The sequence below is a fragment of the Triturus cristatus genome, chromosome 3_2, assembly GCF_964204655.1.
Source record: "Triturus cristatus chromosome 3_2, aTriCri1.1, whole genome shotgun sequence".
Classification (NCBI taxonomy): Eukaryota; Metazoa; Chordata; class Amphibia; order Caudata; family Salamandridae; genus Triturus; species Triturus cristatus.
The window spans coordinates 525577659-525600585 of NC_140584.1; the positions used below are offsets into that span (position 1 = coordinate 525577659).

Here is a 22927-nt window from a genome sequence, read left to right on the forward strand (position 1 = left end):
TAGGAGGTGTTAGTTTTTCTTCTTTATTAAGGAGTCCGTAGGTCACTAAAAGGTCAGGGGAGGGGGCGAACCAAAGAGGCAATGTATGTCTCAGATGAATGCCTAAGTCACAGTATGTACAATTCATGTTTGGCACACCTGAAACAGTAGTCTTCTTGGCGCTAATAAGATGAAAACAAAACAGAATATTCACAATTGATGGGCCAAGAGCCAGGAGTGTGAGAGTATGTGTCCCACAGGGCGCCCCAGTGCCCGGGCACCGGCACAGGGCAGAGACCAAAGGGAGGGCGCTGGCAGTGCATGTCGCAAGCAGCCTGGGGCTGCAGAGGAAGGGAGTGTGTGACAGGCAGGAGGTGCATGGGTGCAGTGCACAGATGATGTACACAGGAAGCATAGACGGTATGGACCTCCAAAAGGCCAGTACCGAGTGCAGGGGTGACTGTCCTTCCCCACAGCCGGAAGCAAGCCATGGACTGTCACATGCACAAGAAGGGTCAGAGCTGACTGCACTCAACACCGACCGGAAGCACTCCCTGACTCGGCTGTAAACCCGCAGGCTGTCTCATCTTGGCGACATGTGTTAACTCGCTGACCTATTTTATTACTAGAAAAGAGCAATAAAATTGAAAGTCTGAAGAAGAAAAAAAACAAGCAGTCTGCGCTGCTCTTGTACCACCTCCCCGGCTCCCTATCCGCAGTCTCTTCCCTGATAGCCCGGAGCAGCCACTCAGAACTGGGAGGACTGTGCTGCCGCCGAAGCTGCTTCTAATCAGATGTTGGCAGCCGAAGGAGACCCAGCAATGTGACCTTCTGGCGCGCATGCTTACAATGCTAGCGACCGAGCATCGCGCGCATATAAAATTTAAATGACTGTGCATGCTTCTGCACAGACACTCTACCATCCTGTGCCAGCTCTCTAGTCCTCCACAGCACGAACTACTTTAAAAACAAACATTTGCAATGCAATAGGACTCGCATTTACGCAAGATCTATTACATTGGAAACGGGAGTGCGGGCGGTCCAAAAGGCACAAACGGGAGTGCAGGAGACCAGGGGGCAGAGAAGTCATGGACTGCAGGAGGGGAGGGGGGAAGGCACGGGAAGAAAATAGTGTTCAAAGTAAAGGGGAGGTAGCCATGGAAGGATACAAATGACGACATGGCCGCCATGAGGAGGGACTAACAAGCCTAAAACCAATCGAAAGGCAGCATTTAGGACCTAAGCCAATAAAAATGATGGGCGGAGCTTACACAGAGCTTCCACGCCATACTGAATACTGCATGCCTCGCAAAGCGAGCAGCGCATGCGTGCTGCCACTATAGGCTCGACCTAAAACGTGAATCTCTAACTAACCAAAACTGACCGCAACACAACAGTACAAGACCTGATTCTCTTTCACCTGAAGGGGGCAGTAACGTCCTCCTCAACTGCCTCCATGACAACACTCTGGCACACCTAAATAGCATCCTACAAGCATGTGCACATTCATCAAAGGCTTCAAGAAGTGAAAATACTACATCGGATTTCCCTGCAAGGCTGCAACCTGTTCAGAACCAGAGGCATCATGTACAATGCCAAGACCTGAACCAGATTACCCAGTTCTAAAATCGGCAGACTTCAATAACATGTGTTATTTGCTTAGTTAATTTAATAGATTAATGGCATAATCCTCTCTCGGAATGCATATTTAGTTATTCAGAAACTGCTCTATGCTTCCCAGAGGATGCGGGCTCTTAATCAGGGATACAGTTGACGGACAGTCGTGGGACTATAACCAAGCACAGGAGTTTGTTGTTCTCACCAGACCAGTTCATTACCTGATGCAGGTCTCTGTTGTTGTGCAGTTGATATGCATATCAGAATGTTTCTCTTTGCAATGAGATCGTTAGATTGAAGCTGCACAATTTGCTGACTACCAGATACATGAAGAGTGTCAGACCCAGTTTACAAACCTGACAAGACTGGCAATAAACATACATTAGACCTTGCAGTAGCTAACCCTGAGGTGAGGAACTCAAGCCTCGTGCAGATATTGACATATGTAAAGAAATAGATGCACAAAATCATGTGAAAGCAAGCACACACATCGTGCATGGACATCGCTGAAGATAAGGGTGCTCAGTCACATGGGCCTCACACGGAAATCAGTGTTTCTTCAGAAAGGTGTTCATAATGATCATGTGACAGCAGGCACACAAGCTTCAAAATGGCTTCATAATCCCAAGTGGTAGGTATCACAAGTCAAATGTGGGGTGTGACATACGGCTTCCACGTGGCATTACAAGCCACTCTCAAATGTGATCACACATTGAGGCACGGCAGTGACAGCAAGACTCCAGCCTTATCGGATTAAGTCCCACGGTCCATCATATGACAAAGCTCTGAATCACTGAACATGTCACTTGAGCTCTGAGCTGAATAATTCAAGTCCTCTACACATATGGTAGTGGACCTCTTTGTACACATATGGTAGTGGACCTCTTTGTCTTTTCCAGATGCAGTAGGAACAGTGTATTTTCCAGATTCCTGGGTTATAGCCTATTACACCTGAAGATAAGTCAGGCAAGAATCAAGAATTCTGCAGCTGGTCTTCAACTTCATCTACACCTGCGTGCAAAGCTTCTTGCATAAAAGATGAACAATGGATAAGAAAAAGTACCAGTTATTAGCCAGTAAATTGACAGTTGGCCCACAACAGTCCTATCTACAATCACCACCATCAAGCCCTCCAGTCACTTTATTCACCCCTTCCCAGCCAAAATACTCAAAGAGTACCTCCTTCTGCACTAAATAAACTGGCAAAGGTGATCAAGGACTCCCTGTCAGAAAGAATTTTCCCAAACAGTCTCAAAGTATGTTAAATTATCCTCTCCTCAATAAACTTAATACTGACTCTTAGTACCTCAACAACTTCTGGCTAATTTACAACCTTCCCTTCATAATAAAAATATTGGAAACCTGCACGGAGACACAGCTGAACTTCCTTAAAAAAGAATCTGATTGACCCACACCAGCCTGGAATCAGAACTGGCTAAAGCACAGAATATGCAACGCTGCACATAATTGATGGACCATCTCACCATCTTAGAAAAAGGTGACTCCTGCCTTATAGTTTTGCTGGACTTGTAAGCAATGCTAGCTTTGGGGGTCTCTAGTTGGCATAGGTAGGTACTGATGACAAATAGGGACCCTTGCGTCTAGTCAGGGTAAAGGGGTACACTCCTAAAATAACCCCTGCTCACCCCCTTGGTAGCTTGGCACGAGCAGACAGAGGCAGTGTGTAAAGCATTTGTGAACACATACAGTAATCAAGTGACAACACTACAGATGGACACCACACAAGTTTTATATAAAAAATAAGTATTCTTTATATAGGTTTAACACAAGACCATAAACAACAAAAATCCACAAATCTGTTACTTTAAAATGGTAGAATTTGGCTTAGTTCTCTTAGGATGGTAAATGCGACACTCTGAGTTCAATGTACCTTAAGATGCGACACGCAGAGCAACGAAAGTGTTGCAAGGACGGTGATGCGTTGAAGATCCGGTGCAAGGAAACAAAGATGGCTCTTTCTTCTTGATGTGACACGCTTCCTGGTGATGCAGCGGTGCCTGATGCGACGTCAATCCTCTTCTCCGGCGATGAGCCGCGACAGGCCCTGCGACACGCTTCTTGGAGATGCGGCAGCGTCTGATGCGACGTCGATCCTCTTCTCCTGGCGATGCAAGGCGCTTCGGTGGACCTGCGATGACTCAACGATTCTTCTGCGACACGCTTCCCGGTGATGCGGCGGTGTCTGCTGCGACGTCGATCCTCTTCTCCGGCGATGCGAGGCGCTTCGTGTTGTGAAGCGACAGCTGCAGTTCAGTGACACGCTTCCTGTCCTTGAGTCGCGCTTCCAGCTCCTTGCGACACACAAGTCCTCAAAAAGTACAGCACAACTGCAGGCACTTCAAGAGAACTCTTGGGGAGCTGGTGGGTGAAGTCTGTTGTCCCTGAGACTTCAGCAGGAGGCAAGCTCTTTTCTCAAGCCCTTGGAGATCCTTCACAAGTTGAATGAAAATGCACACAAAGACCTTTCTCCTTTCTTTTGGCAGTCAGGCAACCACTGCAGGCCAATCTCCCAAGCAGCACTTCAGCCTAGGGATACTCTCTCCTCAGTTTCTTCTGGTTCCACTCCTTAGCAATGGTTTCTTCTTGTTTCCCAAAGTGATCTAAAGTTCTTGGGTTTGGACTCCAATATTTATACCAAGTTTCTCTTTGTTCTCTGAAGGCAGGGATGCCTTTGCCTAGTCCAAACCAGTTCTGGGCAGTCCTGGAGCACTTTGTTTACATGACTCCTTCTTTCCTTTCAGAGTGCAGGGCAGAGACATCAGACGCACCACAGGAGGTGGGGCCAGAATTGTGGAGGGAAGGCACAGCCCTATTCAGGTCCCAGGTGCAACTCCTCCCACCCATCTAGATGCAGATCTCTCTATTCAGTCCTGTGCTGACTCACCCTGTCTCCTGGAATCCCCCAGCCCCTGTCACTCAAACTCCAGACAAGGAATACACAGCCTAGTAGAGGCAGGTTTGAATGGTTAGACAAGAAAATACCTACTTTCAAAAAGTGGTATTTATTTTCAAAACACAGAATGTTAAAACCAACTTCACAAAAAGATGTATTTTATTATTCTGAGTTCAGGCATACTAAATTTGAATTTCTACCATGTTCCCTGAGTCAGTTAGGATTATAAGATGTAATAATCAAACTGCCCATTCTGGCCTATGGAGAACAGGTAGCCTTACAATAGTAAAAAACGAAAATGGCTGTAATTCACTATTAGGACATGCCACACACATCAGGGCTTGTCCTACCTTATACTTCCAATGCATCCTGCCCTTGGGTCTACCATTGGGGTGTCTGATATGAAGAAAAGGGAAGGTTTAGGGACTGGCAAGTGGGTGCACTTGCCCAGTCAGCATGACAGTACCAGACTGCACACAGGCTCTGAAATGGCAGGCCTTAGACACACTTTTACAGGCTGCTTCTGTGGGTGGCACAACCAGTGCTGCAAGCCCACCAGCAGTGTTTCGATTACCAGTCCTGGGCACTCCTGGTGCACTGTACTAGGGTCTGACAGGTAAACCAAACCAACCAATCATGGAATCACTAATTCATACATCAACTTACAATAGGGAGCACTTGCACTGTGGCACTGGACAGCAGTGGCACAGTGCCCAAAGCATCTAACACCAGCAAAAACAGATGAGGCAACAGCAAAAATGGAAGGGAGACCCACGCCAAGGTGCCAGGTCTAACAAGCAACATTTCCCAAAGTCAACCAGGTTATAAATCCTTATAGAAAGGTCTAGAGGGCTCAGTTTTATCTTGGTTTGAGTCATACATTTATATCCGCTCCTGACAACTAAAACTGGAAAATACATTTTCAACCCCAACAACCCTTGAACATGAAGTCCTACAAGTTACCATCCTCTTGCCTACACTTTTTAACTAATATATAGAACCTCCAACCTTTCTCCTGACCAGCTCAAACATTCAATTCTTGATATAAACCAACAACACTCAAATATTCCTGAGAGTTTCATCTTCTGAAGACATTAAAGATTATGGAAGAACAAAGAAAAAGCTACAATAATGGATGACCCTATATCACCTTAAAATGAACCCACAGAAGAAGGATTTTCTTCAGATGTCCCCTCGACATAACAACACTCCTATATAACATTACAAATATTCACAACTGCAAAACAACCATTGCTCAAATAGATAAATGCCTGGGCTCCACACTGGATAAGAATCTAAGGGGGTGATTTAGAGCTTTGCAGTGAGGCTACTCCATTCCACTGTGACAGACTACCCTCTCCACCAAGCTCTCAGTCTGCTCACCCGATTTATAGGTAAAATTTCCCTTACACCGACAACCCAAAGGAGTAGTGCTACAAGGAGTAAGCCATCTAACTATCTACCCTAACTAAAGTGGGCTGTTGAGGGGACAGTAAAAAAAGAAAAATGCACTCCACACAATGGGAGAATGCTCCCATGGTGGGGAGGGGGTCATTAGTCTTTTATTTTTCAAAAACAAACTCCTGCTTTGGGATTTGTTTTTCAAAAGTAAAAAACTGTGGAAATATATGACGACCGGCTATGATGTTTGACAGAGTGGTCTGTCAAATTTTCCCTACTTTCCCAGAGGAACCACTATGATGGTGGTTCCTGCCAATGTACAGAGATTTCTGGAGGCTGTCAGACATCTTTAAATTTGTCCGGTGGAGTAAAAGAAGGTGGTAAAGTTCTCTGCCATCCTGTCTGCCTTACTCTATCCACCAGACCCTAACTTAGGCACTAAATCTTCATGCAGAACTCAACAGCTTATCCAGTAGCTCCCAACACCATAGCAGACTCCTCTGGAAAATCAGGCTCTTATTTCCAGTTGAGGGTTTCAGGACAACAGCATAATCCTATGTCCTTGTGAAACTTGTCTATGTGCATGTCATTTTAACTGGCATATTGATAAAACACATTGCACCTTTCACAACAGCACTCAACTCTGCAGTCCGATGTTTTAAGGCTGCAGATGGTTGAAACATCTCACCCCTTGTCATGAAACTCAACTGGGCCACCATAAAATCAAGACGACAGTTCTGAATAGCTTGAATTATCCACAAGGCTCTACACAAAGGGACACCAAACTAACTGGTTAACAAGCCCACCATTTCTGGTTGATGCCATGAACGCCGAGGTTCAGACTCTCTTTGACTTGAAGCTCTGACTCAAAAATAGTGTATTCCACACCAGTCATTCTCAGGCTACACCCACTAGATCTGGAACTCCATCTCACCTGCTATTAAAAGTAGCCTGTCATACTATATCTTCAAAAATAAATTTTAAACCTTGATCTTTTATTGCTACTTCCAGACTTCCACAACATACACTTTGACGCTTTCATGGGTTCTCCTGCAAAGCGGTGAATGTATTACAGAGATAAAATTACTTTTTTGGACACTAGACTGTTAACTGCACCATGCTCTACCTCATGAACTAAAGCATCAAGTCATGGATAAACTTCTCAACCACAGATTGCTGACATACTAATGACATTTTAACTTTCCTCCCACCATGTTTCGATGTTTACCTTTGCCAAAATGTTGTAAGGCGCTCCAATACCATTTGGGTCTGGTTCATACTATACATGAACTGAAAATAAATTAATAACCTACTGACCCTTAAGATTTAAATTTATGACACGTCATGACAAAGTGGATTTTTCATTCAGATGTGCCACTGCTCTATCACAACCAGCCACGGGGGATCTGGCATTGTCAGATGTGTATTGACTCCAAGGTGACTCCAAGGCAAACCTTCTGACCTATTAGTGCCAGTTCTGCAACATTTTGTCTCTAGCAGAGTAAGCCACATGACAGGTAGCACATTTCTTTCTAGAAGGTGTACAGTCCTTGAGGTTGCATTTTGTCATCTCATTGGTAAGGTTCTTCTCTTGTCACGCCAGGGGCAGTCATGCTGAATCTAGATTGGTACTGGTCCAGTGAGCTTAAATGTCCTACCTGATCCTATTCACAACATGTCAATTTAAAGCCAGAGAGATGCACGTATGACAAATAATTCTTTAGGGAAGTTTGACTCAGGAGGGTAGTGCAGGAACTGACATGCAAGGAGTAGGTGATATACCAGCATTAACACTAAATCCCATGGAACTCTCTACTACTGTAGATGCCACATATATGCTTGGGCCCTCTGGCCCATAGGAGCAACACCTCTCATATATCTAAACATTTTCATGGACACTCCATACAATCAGAGTAAATCGAGGTGCCCAGTCATAAAACACTGCATAGGATTTATCAGGGAAAGGCCATTGTCAGTCTACCCATTGCTGTGGAAGTAAAAAAGGCACTCCTTTAATCAGCTGCCACCAACCATTAGAAGTGTGAAGACATGGTCTTAGATGCTGTAGTCATCCATCTTAAAAAGATATACTAATTTAGGGGGTGCAACCCTGCCACTCAACATAAGTCTAGTCTTCTGTTGGTGAGCAACATATTAAAAATCATGCAGAGTACTTGTCAGTATACTCATAGCATGGGTGTTCTACAAATGAGAAAATACTGTATCTGCAAAAATGAGAAACAAAGAGAGGGATCTCAATGGGACACAGCATCAGGATTTTCTGACCTTACATGGAGCTTTTATAATGCGCTTATTAGCTGACCTGCAAAAGCCACAGCTGTCCTTTGGCCCAGAAACCACTAGAAATCTCAAAATGCACCTCAATCGTAACTTGCATCATATCAAGTCAAGTCAAGAGATACTTTATTTCGGCCTGAAAGGCCATAAAAGCACAGATAAAACATAAAAATACAGTACAGTTGATACAGCTATTTCAGTATAAAAATTATGCATACACATTAAAAGGATTGATCATTAAAAAGATTAAAAGGTATAGTACATATCCTAAGAAGGCTCCGAGTATTTCAGACATGTAATGCAAGTTCACAAGTTAAAAGGCGGAGTTAAGAAACAGAGTCCCAGGTCATGATGGAGACAAAGGGTGGGTAGTTTGGACTTGCTCTTTCTTTAAAACTGCTCGGCGTACACACCACATTGAAAACAGATAACGGGACACTGAAAAATCAATTGGCATATTACTATCATATTTTAGGATCCTATAGGCCTGTGAGCAATGGGAAGTTCCAAGGTTCCTACATAACTGTCGTAGGCAGCGATGTCTTATTACCTTATATGTTGGGCAGAAAAACAGTACATGTAGGTCTGTCTCCGTACAATTTTTGCAAGTCGGACAATCTTTGGTGGAACTGCCCCCCCCCCCCCCACATATATTTTGTTTTCTGGGTATTAATTTCCAAGCCCCTATTCTCACAAAATATGTAAAAGATGTCTAAAACCCTTTGTATGCCCATCGGTGACCTCGACAGCAGGACGGTATCATCTGCGAACATCAAGGCAGGTACCTTGCTGCCCGCTAACTTGGGAGCATTTATGTCCCCTCCTGCTGTCAGGACTCCTACTAAGCCATTGATGAAGATACAAAAGAGGGTCGGAGCCAGAACACACCCTTGCCGTACACATCTCTCTCTATAGGTATATGATTGGTGAGGTCCCCATTTTTCCCGTATCTGATTTGAGCGAAATGATGGTCATGGAATATTTTCAGGATGTGGCATAAGTATGAGGGCGCTCCCAAGTCTAATAGAATAGCCCATAATTTCTCCCTGGGAACTAAATCGAAAGGCGATTTTAAGTCCACAAAGATCTTGTAGAGACAGGATTACTGATTTCCAGTGCAGTGGTTGTAGCCTGAAGACTTGATCGATTGTGGACATTTTTGTTCTGAAACCGGCCTGGTAAGGACTAAGAAAGGAAAATTCCTCCATCCAGTTCTGTAATCGGTCCAGAAGCACTCGAGCAAAGATTTTTTGTGCAACATCAATAAGGTTAATGGGCCGATAATTCGCAGGGTGGAGGGGTGAACCCTTCTTAAAGACCGGTATGATTTCCGCCCCTAACCATGTTATAGGAATCTCCATTCCCTGAAGAATAGCGTTGACTAAGCTCCATAGGTACGGAGCCCAAACGCTAGGTTCAGTGCGATAAAGATCTCCAGGGATCTTTTCTAAGTCCGGAGCCTTTGCGGGTATTACTCAGAAAATTGCAGCCGTTACCACTTGTAGGGAAATTGTGGGGGTATCCAGACGGGCTGGGTGTGGCTGGGGGCAATGAGTTGCTATTTGCCCTGAATCGCCCTCCACCTTAGAATAAAGTGACTGGAAGTCAGCCCTCCAAACCTCGCCCCTACATTCGGTTTGAATGCTTGTTTGTCCTCTTTGGACAACACTGAGACATCAGCAGAGTTTTAACAATGCTGGTCTGTTCTCTTTTGAAGACTTTGCTTGCATTCCTGCATTGACTTATCAAAGATGTTCTCATATTCTCAAAAAGCAACTCTATTAATTTGCAATTTGTCCTAAAATTTCAGTACAGAACATTTTAAGTTAAATAATGTGCTTTCGATTAGGGATTTGAAGCAAATTAAAGGGTTGACCTGGCGGCTCGCACTTTGAAATCTAGAAGGGATGTCTCAGTTTTTCATCCATTTGAATTTGATAACATGAGTACCACCAAGTATAGTGCTAATAGCAACTGTCTTAAGTCACTTCATTTTAAATGTGCTACCAGTTTATCAGAGGTGCCTGGATAAAAAGTTGAAAGGGAGATTAAAAGTAAGCCCTTCATGCATAACCAAGCAATGAAGTCCCTGTATGCTGTACAAAAAGTTTGAAATAAACTGGAAACAGGTCAAAGAATTAAGCATATGACACAGGTAGCTGAGAACAGACCAGTAATACAGGCTGAGAGGGTTGAGTGTCTGATGCAATGATCTGTGTGTAAATTGCATGTCACATGGGACGGGTAATGCAGGTATGTATGTTGGTGTTCCCCAAGCATTGCAGGGTCAGATCCTGCTAAAATGTTAATACATCTTATACAGGATACTAGTGTGTAAACCACAGGTCAAAGTTTCAGTGCCCTAGACATTGCAAATGGTTGCCCATTAATGTCGAGATATGTGTGTGCTAGTCTGTGTGTGTTATATGTGAATCCCATGATATCATCTTGGAAAATATATTTCAAGATGTCAATATGCTTATGGTGCGGTACCAGAATATAATAGTCCCGTTATTATCTGGCACAAGAATATTGAGACTGGAATATAGTTTACAGAACTATCACCACATTGGAGTTAATAGGAGAAAATGTACACCCGATGGAGCATTTTTGTAAAAGATGTTTAGGCCATGATGTTAAAGTCAGACGATATTTCTACCTATAATATTCTGGCAAACAACTATTCCTACTGCAAGCTATCTTATCCTCTGATTCATAGGTCCCTATACCTGTGTGAAAGAACTCCAGCGTTAAGAGGCAGCAAGCTCCAGTCCCATGCAGCGAATGAGCACGTCTCTTAAAAATGTGTGTTTCCAACTGATATGATGCGTCAATCCCTAAAGGTCCAGCCTGACCTGTCATCCTTCTTTCATTTGAATATGGTAACTAGATCAGCTATTCCACGTATTTGGGGGGATGAATTCTAAAGGATTTTTGGTATTTAACATGCCAAGCACTTAGGTCCCGATTACGAGAAAGCAGGTAGAAATTGCGGCATGGGATTCCGTTCTGCCTCATTGTGAGTGGGTAGGTTATTCCACACCAGCGTTTCCATGCTCCCCAAAAACCTAGACGAGATGAGGAATAGTTATTTATACCCACCACACTCAATGACTGGATCACACCAAAATAGTTTGAGATGGTCTGTTAACCTCCAACTTTATGATCACAAAATAAGACAATACTCTCTCTGGTTGGCTAAGGCTTGCGCCAAAGCCAGGCAGAGACCACCACTCTAAGTCAGGACTGGGGAGTTACACGCCAAAGATAACCCCTGCTCACCCCCTTGGTAGCTTGGCACGAGCAGTCAGGCTTATCACGGAGGCAATGTGTAAAGCGTTTGCGCGCGCACCCAGCAACAACATCCCAGGCCCACCACAAAAGAAACTCCACACAAGGTTATATATAAAAAATAGCCTTTGTATTTATAATAAACACATTAGATGATAATCACATAATTTACACTGTGCCAACTGGCACTGGGCAGAATTTTACAGGGGACTATTTACTCAAGACAGGGCCACATGGGCCACTGTCAGAATTAGCACAAATCACCAATTGTAAATGTAGAACATATACCAACTGGAACACAAATTATAACTGTAGAGCACAACCAGTAACTACTGGCGCAATAATGACCTCAGCATTATCACAATAGAATCAGGTATAAAACCTATCCTGTATACATCACAGGGGCATAAACACATTATGCAATCTCTCACCAGTCTAACGCATTAGACCCTACCTCCTAAGTATAATTACACTAGGGGCGTACATCACAAAGGGAAGTATAATCTCCCTAACATAAACCTAAACAGGTAAAACAACCTCCTACGCAGAAATCATATCTAGAGGTATAAAACACAGGGTGCGCAAAACATACTACACATGGTACATTTCCTAACACCCAAAGCATTAGTGTATAAATCACAATAGCACCTAAATCACATTAGGACCTGGCACCCTACAATCCCAACAGCCCCCCTGGCCAACCGGCCATCTCAAACAGGGGCTCAAATGCCCAGTGTCCCAACAGTCAGGGCGCGCTTCCTATGCAGCGGAAGTCCAGGTGCACCATTGCGCAAACCTAAACGTTGCAGCTGGCACTAAGTGCTGCGCAGCTGTGCAGGAAAAGATGGGGGCGAAGGAGTGCGTCTCACTCCTAACTTAAAACACATGTCCCCCAAAGAAAGAATACCCTAAACGGTGCAGCTGCCCACTACTTGCTGGGCAGCTGGGAATATTCAAATGAGGCAGGGGCTCTCAATGGCCCTTAAAACAAATTTGCGCCCTTCGTTGGAGCCATGTAGGCTCTGAAAATCACTATGCCCACGTTGGAGCCACGGGGGCTCTGGAAATGATTAATGCCCTAGAAACAAATGCCAACGTTGGAGCGGCCCTCTGGCAGGCGGTGCCGCTCAAGACAGAAGCACTGGCACCAAACAACATGCCCCCCAAAGCGTTGGAGCCACACGGGGCTCTTAAAATAAACATGCCCCCTTCGTTGGAGTAGACCACTCTCTTGCGGGACCACTCAGCGCCAATGCCAGAAATCATGCCCCACGTTGGAGCGGAGGGGCGCTCAAACCAAACATGCCCCCGTTGGAGCAGCGCGCTCTCCTGCGGGGCCGCTCAATCCCAGGCACCGTCTCTGTGCCTCCACCGACACTATCGCAGTGCACACGGAGCCCCACTCACCAGTTTGCAGGATCCCCGGTGGGCTCAGCTTCACTGGAGGCACTCTCCCTCGCTCCAGCGGCCGGTCGCGAAGAAGGCTGCGGAGCAGGGAGAACCCTCTGGACTCCGGTCGGATCCTCTTCGGTTCGTCCCGGCGCGGACTCTTCTCTCGCGGGGCTTCCCTTCTCGTAAGCCCCGCCCACGGAGTCCCTACCTTCCGGGTCGTGCTGGGCAGCGGCCCGGAAGGAATTCAATGTGCGACTCGGGCCGCGGCGGTGAATCTCAGCAACAAAATGCGGGGTGGGCTCCCGCTAAGGCACACAACGCGGGGTGGGCACCCGTATTAAATAACAAAACAAGCGTGGTGGGCACTCGTAACGGCCGCCAACGCTGGGTGGACACCCGCGAGATAAGCATAAGGCGGGGTGGGCTCCCGCCCACCAGTAATTAACAAAAGCGGAAAAGAGGGGTAGGCTCCCTTCATGAAATCAGAGTGACGGGGGACTCCCGACGTCGGGATTCCCCTCGAAGGCGCAGTCCCACGCTGCCAGGGGACCACAGAAGTGCCCCTCCTCCAGATAAAGCTCTCTTCCAGGCGCTAGGTTAAAAGTCTGTGAAAAGGAATGGAGCAAAAAAAACAGCTCCCATCAAAGGAAAGTCCTCCAGGCATCCAGGGGCAGGGCAGGGCCCAGGGAGGCAAGCCTTCCCCTGAGCCCCAGCAGCAGCACGCCCCTGGTAGATTCAAGTCCAGAACAAGAACATTTTCATGGGGTCACAGCCCCTCTTTTATACACAGAATCCTTTGTCTCAAAGGTGCAGGGAAGGGGCGAACCATGCAACTGGTTCCTGAGCACTTTGTTTTGCTCAGCCCCTCTCCCTATTCACAGGACAGGCCAGGGACATCAGACGCACCACAGGGGGTGGAGCCAGCACTGTGGAGGGAAAGCCCAGCCCTATTCAGGTCCCAGGTGTACTCCTCCCTGCCATCAACATGCAGATCTCTCCACTCACCACCGGGGCCGACCCATCCTGACTCCTGGAGCCAGACACACCAGCCAATCACAAGCCAGACAGTCACTGCACATTTATTACACAGACATGCCAGCTTCTAGAAGCGGCACTTCTACACTAGACACAGCAACGCCACACACATCATTGCACAGCATTCAATCTCACGAGTTTGCACATACCAAACTCGACCCTGCACTCCTCTCACATCAGGACTTAACATGGTCACTCAGATCCCCCATGTATTCCTATGGGAGGGCAGGTCAGTCTCACTTAAACATACCCAGAGCGCACGCACTTTCCACTGGGACACAGTGTAAAAGCGCTTAGAGGCCTAAAACCACTAATGCAACATAGGAAAAAGGCTAGGATAAATGCAAAAAGTTCTAGGGGTGAACTTGCCAGAAGGGCCAAGTCCAACAGTAACTAGATCAGCTATTCCACGTATTTGGGGGGATGAACTCTAAATGATTTTTGGTATTTAACATGCCAAGCACTTAGGTCCCGATTACGAGAAAGCAGGTAGGAATTGCGGCATGCGATTCCGTTCTGCCTCATTGTGAGTGGGTAGGTTATTCCACAACCAGCGTTTCCACGCTCCTCAAAAAACCTAGACGAGATGAGGAATAGTGGTTTATACCCACCAGCTGCAGCCCGTGGAGGGAGTTCCGTGGGGCGGAAAGGCGGGGCGGGGAGGGGCAGGGTTGGGGGTACTAAAAACCAGAATATGGATAATTGGAGGTAAGTAAACAATTAAATAAATAAAATGAATTTCGTTGCGCACTACGAAATTCGTTTTATTTATTTAATTGTTTACTTACCTAAAATTATCCATATTCCGGTTTTTAGTACCCCCCACCCTGCACCTCCCCCGCCCCGCCTTTCCGCCCCACGGAACTCCCTCCACGGGCCATGGCTGATACCCACCACACTCAATGACTGTATCACACCAAAATAGTTTGAGATTGTCTCTCAACCTCCAACTTTATGATCACAAAATAAGACAATACCCTTCCAGAAGCAGCATAGATGAAGAGAGAGCACTTGTAATGAGTCAACGGATTCAATGCAGTGGTTTGTGACTCAATCATTAGCAGGGAAATAGACACTGACACATCTTATAAATTGGTCCCTCTGTTTTCACCTCCCCTGCTGTGGACACGTACCTATGCCCTGAATGCTGCTACTTACACTGATTACCACACCAGCTGTGGGGAGTATTTTGAGTCGAGACAGAATTAATTGGAAGGCAATCATTAGACCTGATACTCCAAGAAGTGGATACACAAGTGATGTAATTATCCCCTATTCCTATTGTTGCAAGTCGGGATGTGTCATAACTTGCTTGATTTGTGTTTAGTGCACCATTTACAACGTTTCATAGTTTTTCCATTCATTTCCAACCAGACAAAGTTACCAGGGCTTTCCTGTCCAAATATGCTCTTAGAAAATTGCAGGCCTGCAGTAATTGCCATGAGCAGCAATTAACGTGCCTGTTAATTACCACACAGCATGTGATCCTGATTTGTGTGCAAACTCCAGATTTCCCACAATTCGGGGTTTCCTCCCAGCTCGTAATGAGACCCATGAGTCCAGGAAACTGACTATCACTGCAGGAATAAACATTTGAGGCACAACCCAACACTCAAATCAAAGATAGGCCTCTGTAGGATAAGTGGCCATCCTCAAACTCCCTCCTTTGTTTGCATCACGAAAAATCTTTCTCCATCTCTTTCAGGAGTGAGTTTTGCAGAAATCAACTTTCACATCTACCTGCAACAGGCACTTAAGCCAATAAATATTGTGTACCTGTAGTTGTGGGTGAATGTTAGTGGCTTTAGAGGCTAACGGTGCATTTCTAAAAATACTTGTTTGATTCGGATTAAGATACGAATTCTAGGCATTTTTTTCCGGACAAAATTTAAGTATAAAAACAGAGAACTTGAGGAAAAAATATGATTTATTGGTCTAATATAAATGTAGATAAATTCTCAATATTTTTTCATTTTTAACTACATAACATAAACCTATTCAATGTGATTTAATCCATGTAGAAGTAGAGAACAAATGCCAGTGTCTGACCTGGTACATATAGGAATACAAAGCTTCCCTTTTTAGTGAAAAATATAAAAATAATATACTCTCAAATGTTTTGCATAAGAGCATGGGTGGTTATAGACATTTACTCTGGAATTGATGATAACTATGTGCCATACATATCTACTAATACAATAGTCAAAAGCTCAAAGTCAGAGACCTCAAGCTGCTGGATGGCGTACGCGGCTAGTTCTTGCAGTTTGCTAGGAAGGGTCAGAGTTTAGAATGGAAGTGGAACGCTACAAATACTAGAATGAAAAGCGAAAGAAACTAGGAGGGCGTCATTCGCATACGTCTATAGTGCTGCTGTTAGCCACGGATGAGGTACCACAGGAAGCTGCATTTGTGATACCTCACAATAAATACCTAAAGTCGACGGTTACAATAATGTGATGGAGGATGCCCGGACTTGGAAACCAATAATCACCAGCAGACGTCACGTCAACGCACCAGGCAGAGAGGAGAGGTAGAGTTCTGAACAGTGCTTATAATCTGCAGGTGGGGCCCAATGGCACTCACTTTTGGGGACCGGCACTTATTTTTCCTGATCATACTACGGCCAGAACAAGAGAGGGGAAAACAACACAGAGCAAAGGCGGAGGAAGAGAAAGACAACAAATTCGTGACAAAGGGAGAAAGCAGGAACCTAAAGAGTCAGGTGAAGAGGCAGGGAGTGTCTGGTGGTGGAAGAAAGAGGCAGGACATGAAATCAAGGGTAAGCAGCCTTGGTATTCGGCACCCCGACCTTCGATTGCTCCGGCCACGGGCTTCTGAGCAAAACTTTGGGACCCAGCACCCAGGGCCGGATCTAGGGCGGTGCCACCGCACCAGGTGCTGACTCTTTGAGGGGGCGCAGAGTTTGGAAGTATTTTAAGGCTTGAAAAGCACCTGCTGCTGCATTGCTGGCCTCCGCAATTTTCATACACAAAAATGTCAAGATAACACGGCGATTCATGTTCTTCCTGGAGAGAGACGGAGTTTCGTTAAGTGGAAGTTTTAACTCATTTTATGGTAGCACAGAGAGTTAATGTTCCTGCTGCAAAGAATGTGTACCACGCAGATCACAAAGCGCATATAGTTTAAATAGGTCAGCGCTTATGCCAGAGAGATCCTTTTCTTACTAGCAGTTTAGATGTTAAAATCCTAACATGGAACAGTGAACTAATACCTGTCATCAAAGAGCTGCATGCAAACTGTAAGGTATAGATTGGAGCATTATGATGTTTTCCTACGTCTTTTATTATTGTAATGTTTCAAAAAGGGTACATTTCGGTAAAAACAAAATCCTCGTTTTTAAATGTCACCACCAACCATGGGGTTATGTTTAAAATTGTTAGTTTGTGCTTCTCCAGACTAGCTCTTTAACTATACTGTCTACCAGTATGGATGACACGTGACTCACCTTGTAGTCTTCTGGATTATGTAACATTTGGTTTAAACTAATTTACACACATATGATTGATTGGCTCGGTGCAATGTGTGTGTGATGTGAAGTGCTTTGACACCCTACACTGGTATAGGTGGCACTATATAGCTAATTAAATACATCCCAGAGGGTGTGGTTATGGAGACTTGAGGGGGCACTGTTAAAGGGTGCTAGTGAGAATCGGTGGTGGAGGTGGTCATTGGGGGGGTGGGCCCGGGGGGGGGGGCAAGAAACATTGTCGCACAGGGCTCTCCAGCCCTAAAGCCGGCCCTGCCAGCACCTATTCTTTTACAAATGAAGCCCGGGAATGGCGGCACTTCAGTCAGTCGGGACTGTTAAGTTCCAAAGCCCACCCACGCTTGCGTACGAGCAGCCCTGACTATACACAGTTTACTCTGCACAAGATGCTTTCCTAGCGCAATGTCTTTATTTTGTCTAAGCATCTACAAATATTCAAATACTTTGGGAACTGTATGGTGTAATTTCAAACTGCACATCCGAATGCTTGCTTTGCATCAGAAGTGCAGGCAGCAAAAGAGGCAGATGATATTAAGTCAGAAATATGGCGATACACCTCTGCGACCTGAATTAACCCGTGCGTCCAGGAAGAGCGGCACTTTCTGCGGTAAAGCGTTAATATATATAAATATGGAAACATGATTATCCGGGATCTGTTAGGGCATAAGGGGGTCGATGTACCGCAGAATTATTAAAATGCGAAAAACAAGGAATCTTAAGGAACTTAATCCATCATACATACAAGAGCAGTAACCCAGAATAATGTGCCAGTAAGAGGGCACTTGCATGACACTTTTATGGACATTGGCTGAACTTACATTACGTTATAGATCTCGTGATTTCAGTACTACTGGTAGGGCGGGAAAGACCTTCTACTTACCCGAGTCGACAGGTCGGGGTCGGTCTCGCTCTCGCATGTAGTAGATAAAATCCAGGCAGTTTTCGTTCTCCAGGGTCCCACTCGCGCACAGGTTCCCCAGCAGCTGGAGCGCTTTCTGGCAGATCTCATCCTTTCTGTCTCCAGGCATTTCCCACCAGCATCCTTCTGAACGGAGGAGCTCTCTGCCCTGCTCCACGCCACCCGATCAGACACACTCCCTCCCTGCCAGCACCCCTCTAGCAGCCCCCACCATAATCCAGCGAAGGCGCAGCCCAGCTGCGGGGGGTCTGCATGTCACTGGTGGTGACCTGCCTCTGGAAGCAGCGCGAGGGGAGGCAGCGCGAGCCGGCAGCGCGCGCGCGAGGGGGGTGGGGGTGGATTCCACTGGTTGCTTCAGCCCGGAGTCATCCGGGAGGCTCGGTGCGGCGGGGCCAGCGCTCGAACGGCTCCGCTCTTCCCAGCCGGCCAGAGGAGCGATCAGCGCAGCTATGATGGCATCTCCTGGGCGAGGCGGCTGCCTGGGGATTCTCCCGAGCCAGCCTCCCTGCTTCCGAAGGCTCGGCTAATTACTGTCAGTCTGTGCCGCTCAGCCTGCCCGTCCCCTCCTCCCGTACATCCCCGGGAGAGCTTCCTGCCTCGCAGAAACTTTCATTGGTGCGCAGCTGACAAGTCGCTTCAACACGCCCTAATTTCCTCGTTTATTGCGAGTGCATCTCTTATTGATGGCTACACGCGCGAGGAAGGAAGACGATTGTTTGAGGATGTAAATCACTAAAAACAGAAACCTGCCCATAAGGTGGATTAGTATTTCCAGCGGAGAGGGCAGAAACATCGAGGGAAGATAGAATAATTGTAATGCACATGAAACAGGGCATTTCCGAATTAATACACTAATGCTTAAATCCACGGAACAGTCTACAGGCAGCGTTTAAAACAGACATCTGAACGGATAACAGAGGGTTCGACCTATTTTGTGGAACTGAAGTACAATATCTAGCAGTAAATTACATAAACTCGGATCGCTTGTTCACTTTTACAGTGCAGGTTTCTATGGTGTTTCGTTTTTCTGAAGTGGGCGGGGCTTTTCAGTATTGGCTTATCAGGATATGGTAAATTAATCAATTGGATTCTGACTTTTACATTTATTGCAGTCACAGTTGCAGCTAACAGTATCAACATTGTTCTGTATGTTGCTAAATAAATACATATATGTACACTGAGAATTCTTCACGGTCTAGGACAATGTAAAGTTTCGTACAACTCTCGTTTGTTAAACATGCGGTTAGGTTTACAGATAGAAATTCTGTTTCTGGTCCAACGTTTCTACTCTAATTATTCCGGTAAAAATACTACTATTTGCATCAGGGACTTTATCCCAATGACCAACATCTAGGAATAGATCATGGAGACATAATTTCCGGATTGCTAAACCTGGCATCCTTGGCTTGGTTCTCCCTTTAACTTTCTTCCGTTCAACCCTCCTGTTTGGCTGACTTTGTTTTTGTTAGTTTTAGGACTCTGCACGCTTTATCACCCTTACCCAGTGCTAACATGTTTATGTTCTCTCAATAAAACATGGTAGAATTGGCTTGCACTCAATTGGCACTTTTAATTTACTTGTAAATCTGTAGTAAAGTGGTACTTTATGCACCCTAGGCCTGTAAATGTAATGCTGCTATTGAGCCACAGCACTGATTGTGCCACCCACTTAAGTAGCACTTCACATATTTTTCAGGCCTGCCATTTCACCCTGTACATGTAGTTTTAAACTGCTATTTCAACCTGGCAAAATAAAGCTTTTGCCAGCCTAAACCTTTCTTTTAAAACATATGTCACTGAAAAGCCCGGAGGGTAGGGTGCAGTATATTTAAAAAGTAGGACATGCAATTTAAAGTTTTACATGTCCAGGTAGTTTAAAACTCCTAAAGTCGTTTTCACTACAACAAGTCCTACCTCTCCAATAAGATAACATTGGAGTTACCTTCTTACATTTAATGAGCTGTAACTTTTATTTGGGGACAAATGGATAATTCAAGTTTGGTGTCTAAAGAATTGTAATTGAAAGCCCTCCTTAATGGTAAAATCGGATTTTGAATCACAATTCTGAAAATGCACTTTAGAAAGTTGCAAAAAGAACAATTGATAGATGGAATACTGAACAAATCAAACATTCACCCCCAGTCACAGATCAGGGTTAAATCAATTGTCTTTTTGCTCACCATGCCACATCAGTTTGGTCCCAGCCATATGCAAAATATTTTTGACACTGCTCCCCATGGAAACAGTTCAAGCCTACCTGCCAGGCCAGGTCCTCTCTGGACTACAAACAAGCATCTTGGGACTATTTTTGGGGTGTCACCCCTCATCAGCCAGGCAAGCTTGAATCCAGTGGCGCAGTGAGTTCTTCTTGCATGTGCTGCCCTAAGTGGGAAGGGTATGCCCAGACGTTTGTCCCGTGCGCACTGTGCCACTGGATTCAAGCTAGCCTGACTGATGAGGGGTGATACCTCAAAATCAGTCCCAGGATGCTTGTTGCTGGTCCAGGTAGAACTTGGCCTGGCTGTTCGGGCTGGACTGTTCCCATGGGGTGAAGGGTCAAGACTGATTTGCGTATGGCTGGGTCCAAACTGGAATGGCATGGCGAACAAAAAAATGATGGATTTAACCCTGATCTGTGACTAAGGATGAATGTTTGATTTGTTCAGATGCTGCAGCCCCTTCTGTAATAAAGATTGCGCTACCACACATGTAGCACCGGTGCTACCTTTAGAGGGCGTTCCCTTATTTTCAGGGGGCATTGCCCCATGCACATGAGGGAGTCATTTTGCCTCTGCGTCCGCGGCTTATTGTGTAAGAGGGTCCAGAGGCAAACATACCTGTAGGAGGTGCACTGAAAGTGCATCACAAATGGTCACTCACTGCCCCTGCCTGCAAGGGAATCCCGTCTTTAAAGTGCAGACATGTTGCCGCCTGCATTGTGAAACACAGAGCAGCTTTGAAGCAACTTCTCCATATTTCGCTTGAATGATGCTGACCCCAGGACAGGACAAAATTGCAGCTGTCCTGGGGACAGCGCATTGGCTGTAATATGGCGCACATTCCCTGTTTGCACATGGCGCACTCATTTAATGGTGAGCCATGCGCAAACAGGGAAAGCACACAGAATATGTAATACGGCCTCAGGTATAAATATTGAACCTCAGATCCCAACTCTTCAGTACATTTCTGGACCTGTGGACTCTTCCAGGAATAAGGGCTCCTGTGCTGTTGAAAGGACTGCCACTTTGCTGGACTGCTGCTCTGAAGTACTGCTGCCCTGCTGGCTGACATGCTGTCAGCTGACTGCTGCCCTCTTTCCTGGGTGAGGAAGGACTGGGCCTCTATGTGATGAACCCAGAACCCCAGAGTGATTCCAAGCGCAAGCTGGCTTGCCTCCTGACCAGAGCCTTTGGGACAGAAGGCTCCAACAACCTTGAACTGAGCACCTGAACTCTGCCATCTATGAGTCCTATCCTGCCAAGCGGTGCCACCTCATTCCTGGACACTTGGAAGTGGGCCTGAAGGTGCTCTGCCAGTCCATCTGTGGATCCAGGTGAACCAATGTATCTCTTCTGCATCGCGGTGCACCTTGAGCAGAACAGATGCATTGACTCTGCTGTGTGGACTTTTCCGATGTAAGGTCTTCGCATCATAGCCCGCAGCCCCATCGGATCCACCGTTGCATGGCACATCCCAACACAGGCCCTTGCATTGTAAGCCTCTCAACAGCGGAAGCAACAATGACGCAGAACTCCATATCGCAAGCACCGCAGCTTCTGCAAAACCAGCGAGTGCGCAACACATCCTCAATGCAGGACTTCACATCACAAGGCCCTCCTCGTCAATGCCTCCTCAACAATGATGCAGAACCTCACATTGCAGCCCTGCATCTCCTCTGAACCGATGCTGTGTGACGCAACTCCGACATGGACCTCGCATCACCCCGGCTGTATGATGCTCTCTCAACTTGGCACTCTGCAAATCTTCACTACCTGGATTTCAGGTATTCTTGTTCAGCGGGCCTAACTAGGTCCCAGTAATCAGCCTGTGCTTTATTGTGGTTGGCCTGAACTTGTGAATTTGTCCCGGTCTAGCCGACCAGATAGCCACAGTTGGCGCTTTTTGCTTTATGGTGCTTTAGTCACTGAAATCTTTAACATTTTACATCCCTGGTTCTACTGATTGGATTTTTGAAGTTTATGTCTTGATTTATTTATTAATATTTGCTCTTTTTTTCTACATCGGTGCAGGATTTGTCTTGTGTTTTCACATTATTATTGTTTGAAGTGCTGCATAAATATTTTATACATTGCCTCCAAGTTAAACATGACAGCTCTGTGCCAAGCTACCAGAGGATTGAGCACAGGTTAATTTGAGGTTTGCATGTTCCTCTTCCAGAGAAGTATTGTGGTTCCTGCTTGAGTAGAGCTTCCCCTTCCAACTGGTAACTCAATTTATTCCATGGATTAACTCTCATTCTTGGTTACTCCGGATAATCCTGCCTGGTGGTGGTTCAGAAAGTCTCATCATATTGTACCTATCAACGGCATTCAATGTGATCTTTAATTCCATC

General features: G+C 45.8%; 1 protein-coding gene across 2 annotated transcripts in view; it reads right to left on the reverse strand.

Annotated features, from left to right (window-relative positions):
• Positions 1 to 18896, reverse strand: part of LOC146857653 (synaptotagmin-9-like) — an 827160-nt gene extending 808264 nt beyond the window's left edge. The window contains exon 1 of one of the 2 annotated variants that reach the window (XM_085648229.1): positions 18316 to 18896. In XM_085648229.1, coding sequence (XP_085504355.1) covers positions 18316 to 18463 — 148 coding nt within the window. In that variant the 5' untranslated portion in view covers positions 18464 to 18896. The remainder of the gene's footprint in view (positions 1 to 18315) is intronic. The other variant, XM_085648228.1, reaches the window with a different exon arrangement.
• Between the last annotated feature and the right edge of the window lie 4031 nt (positions 18897 to 22927).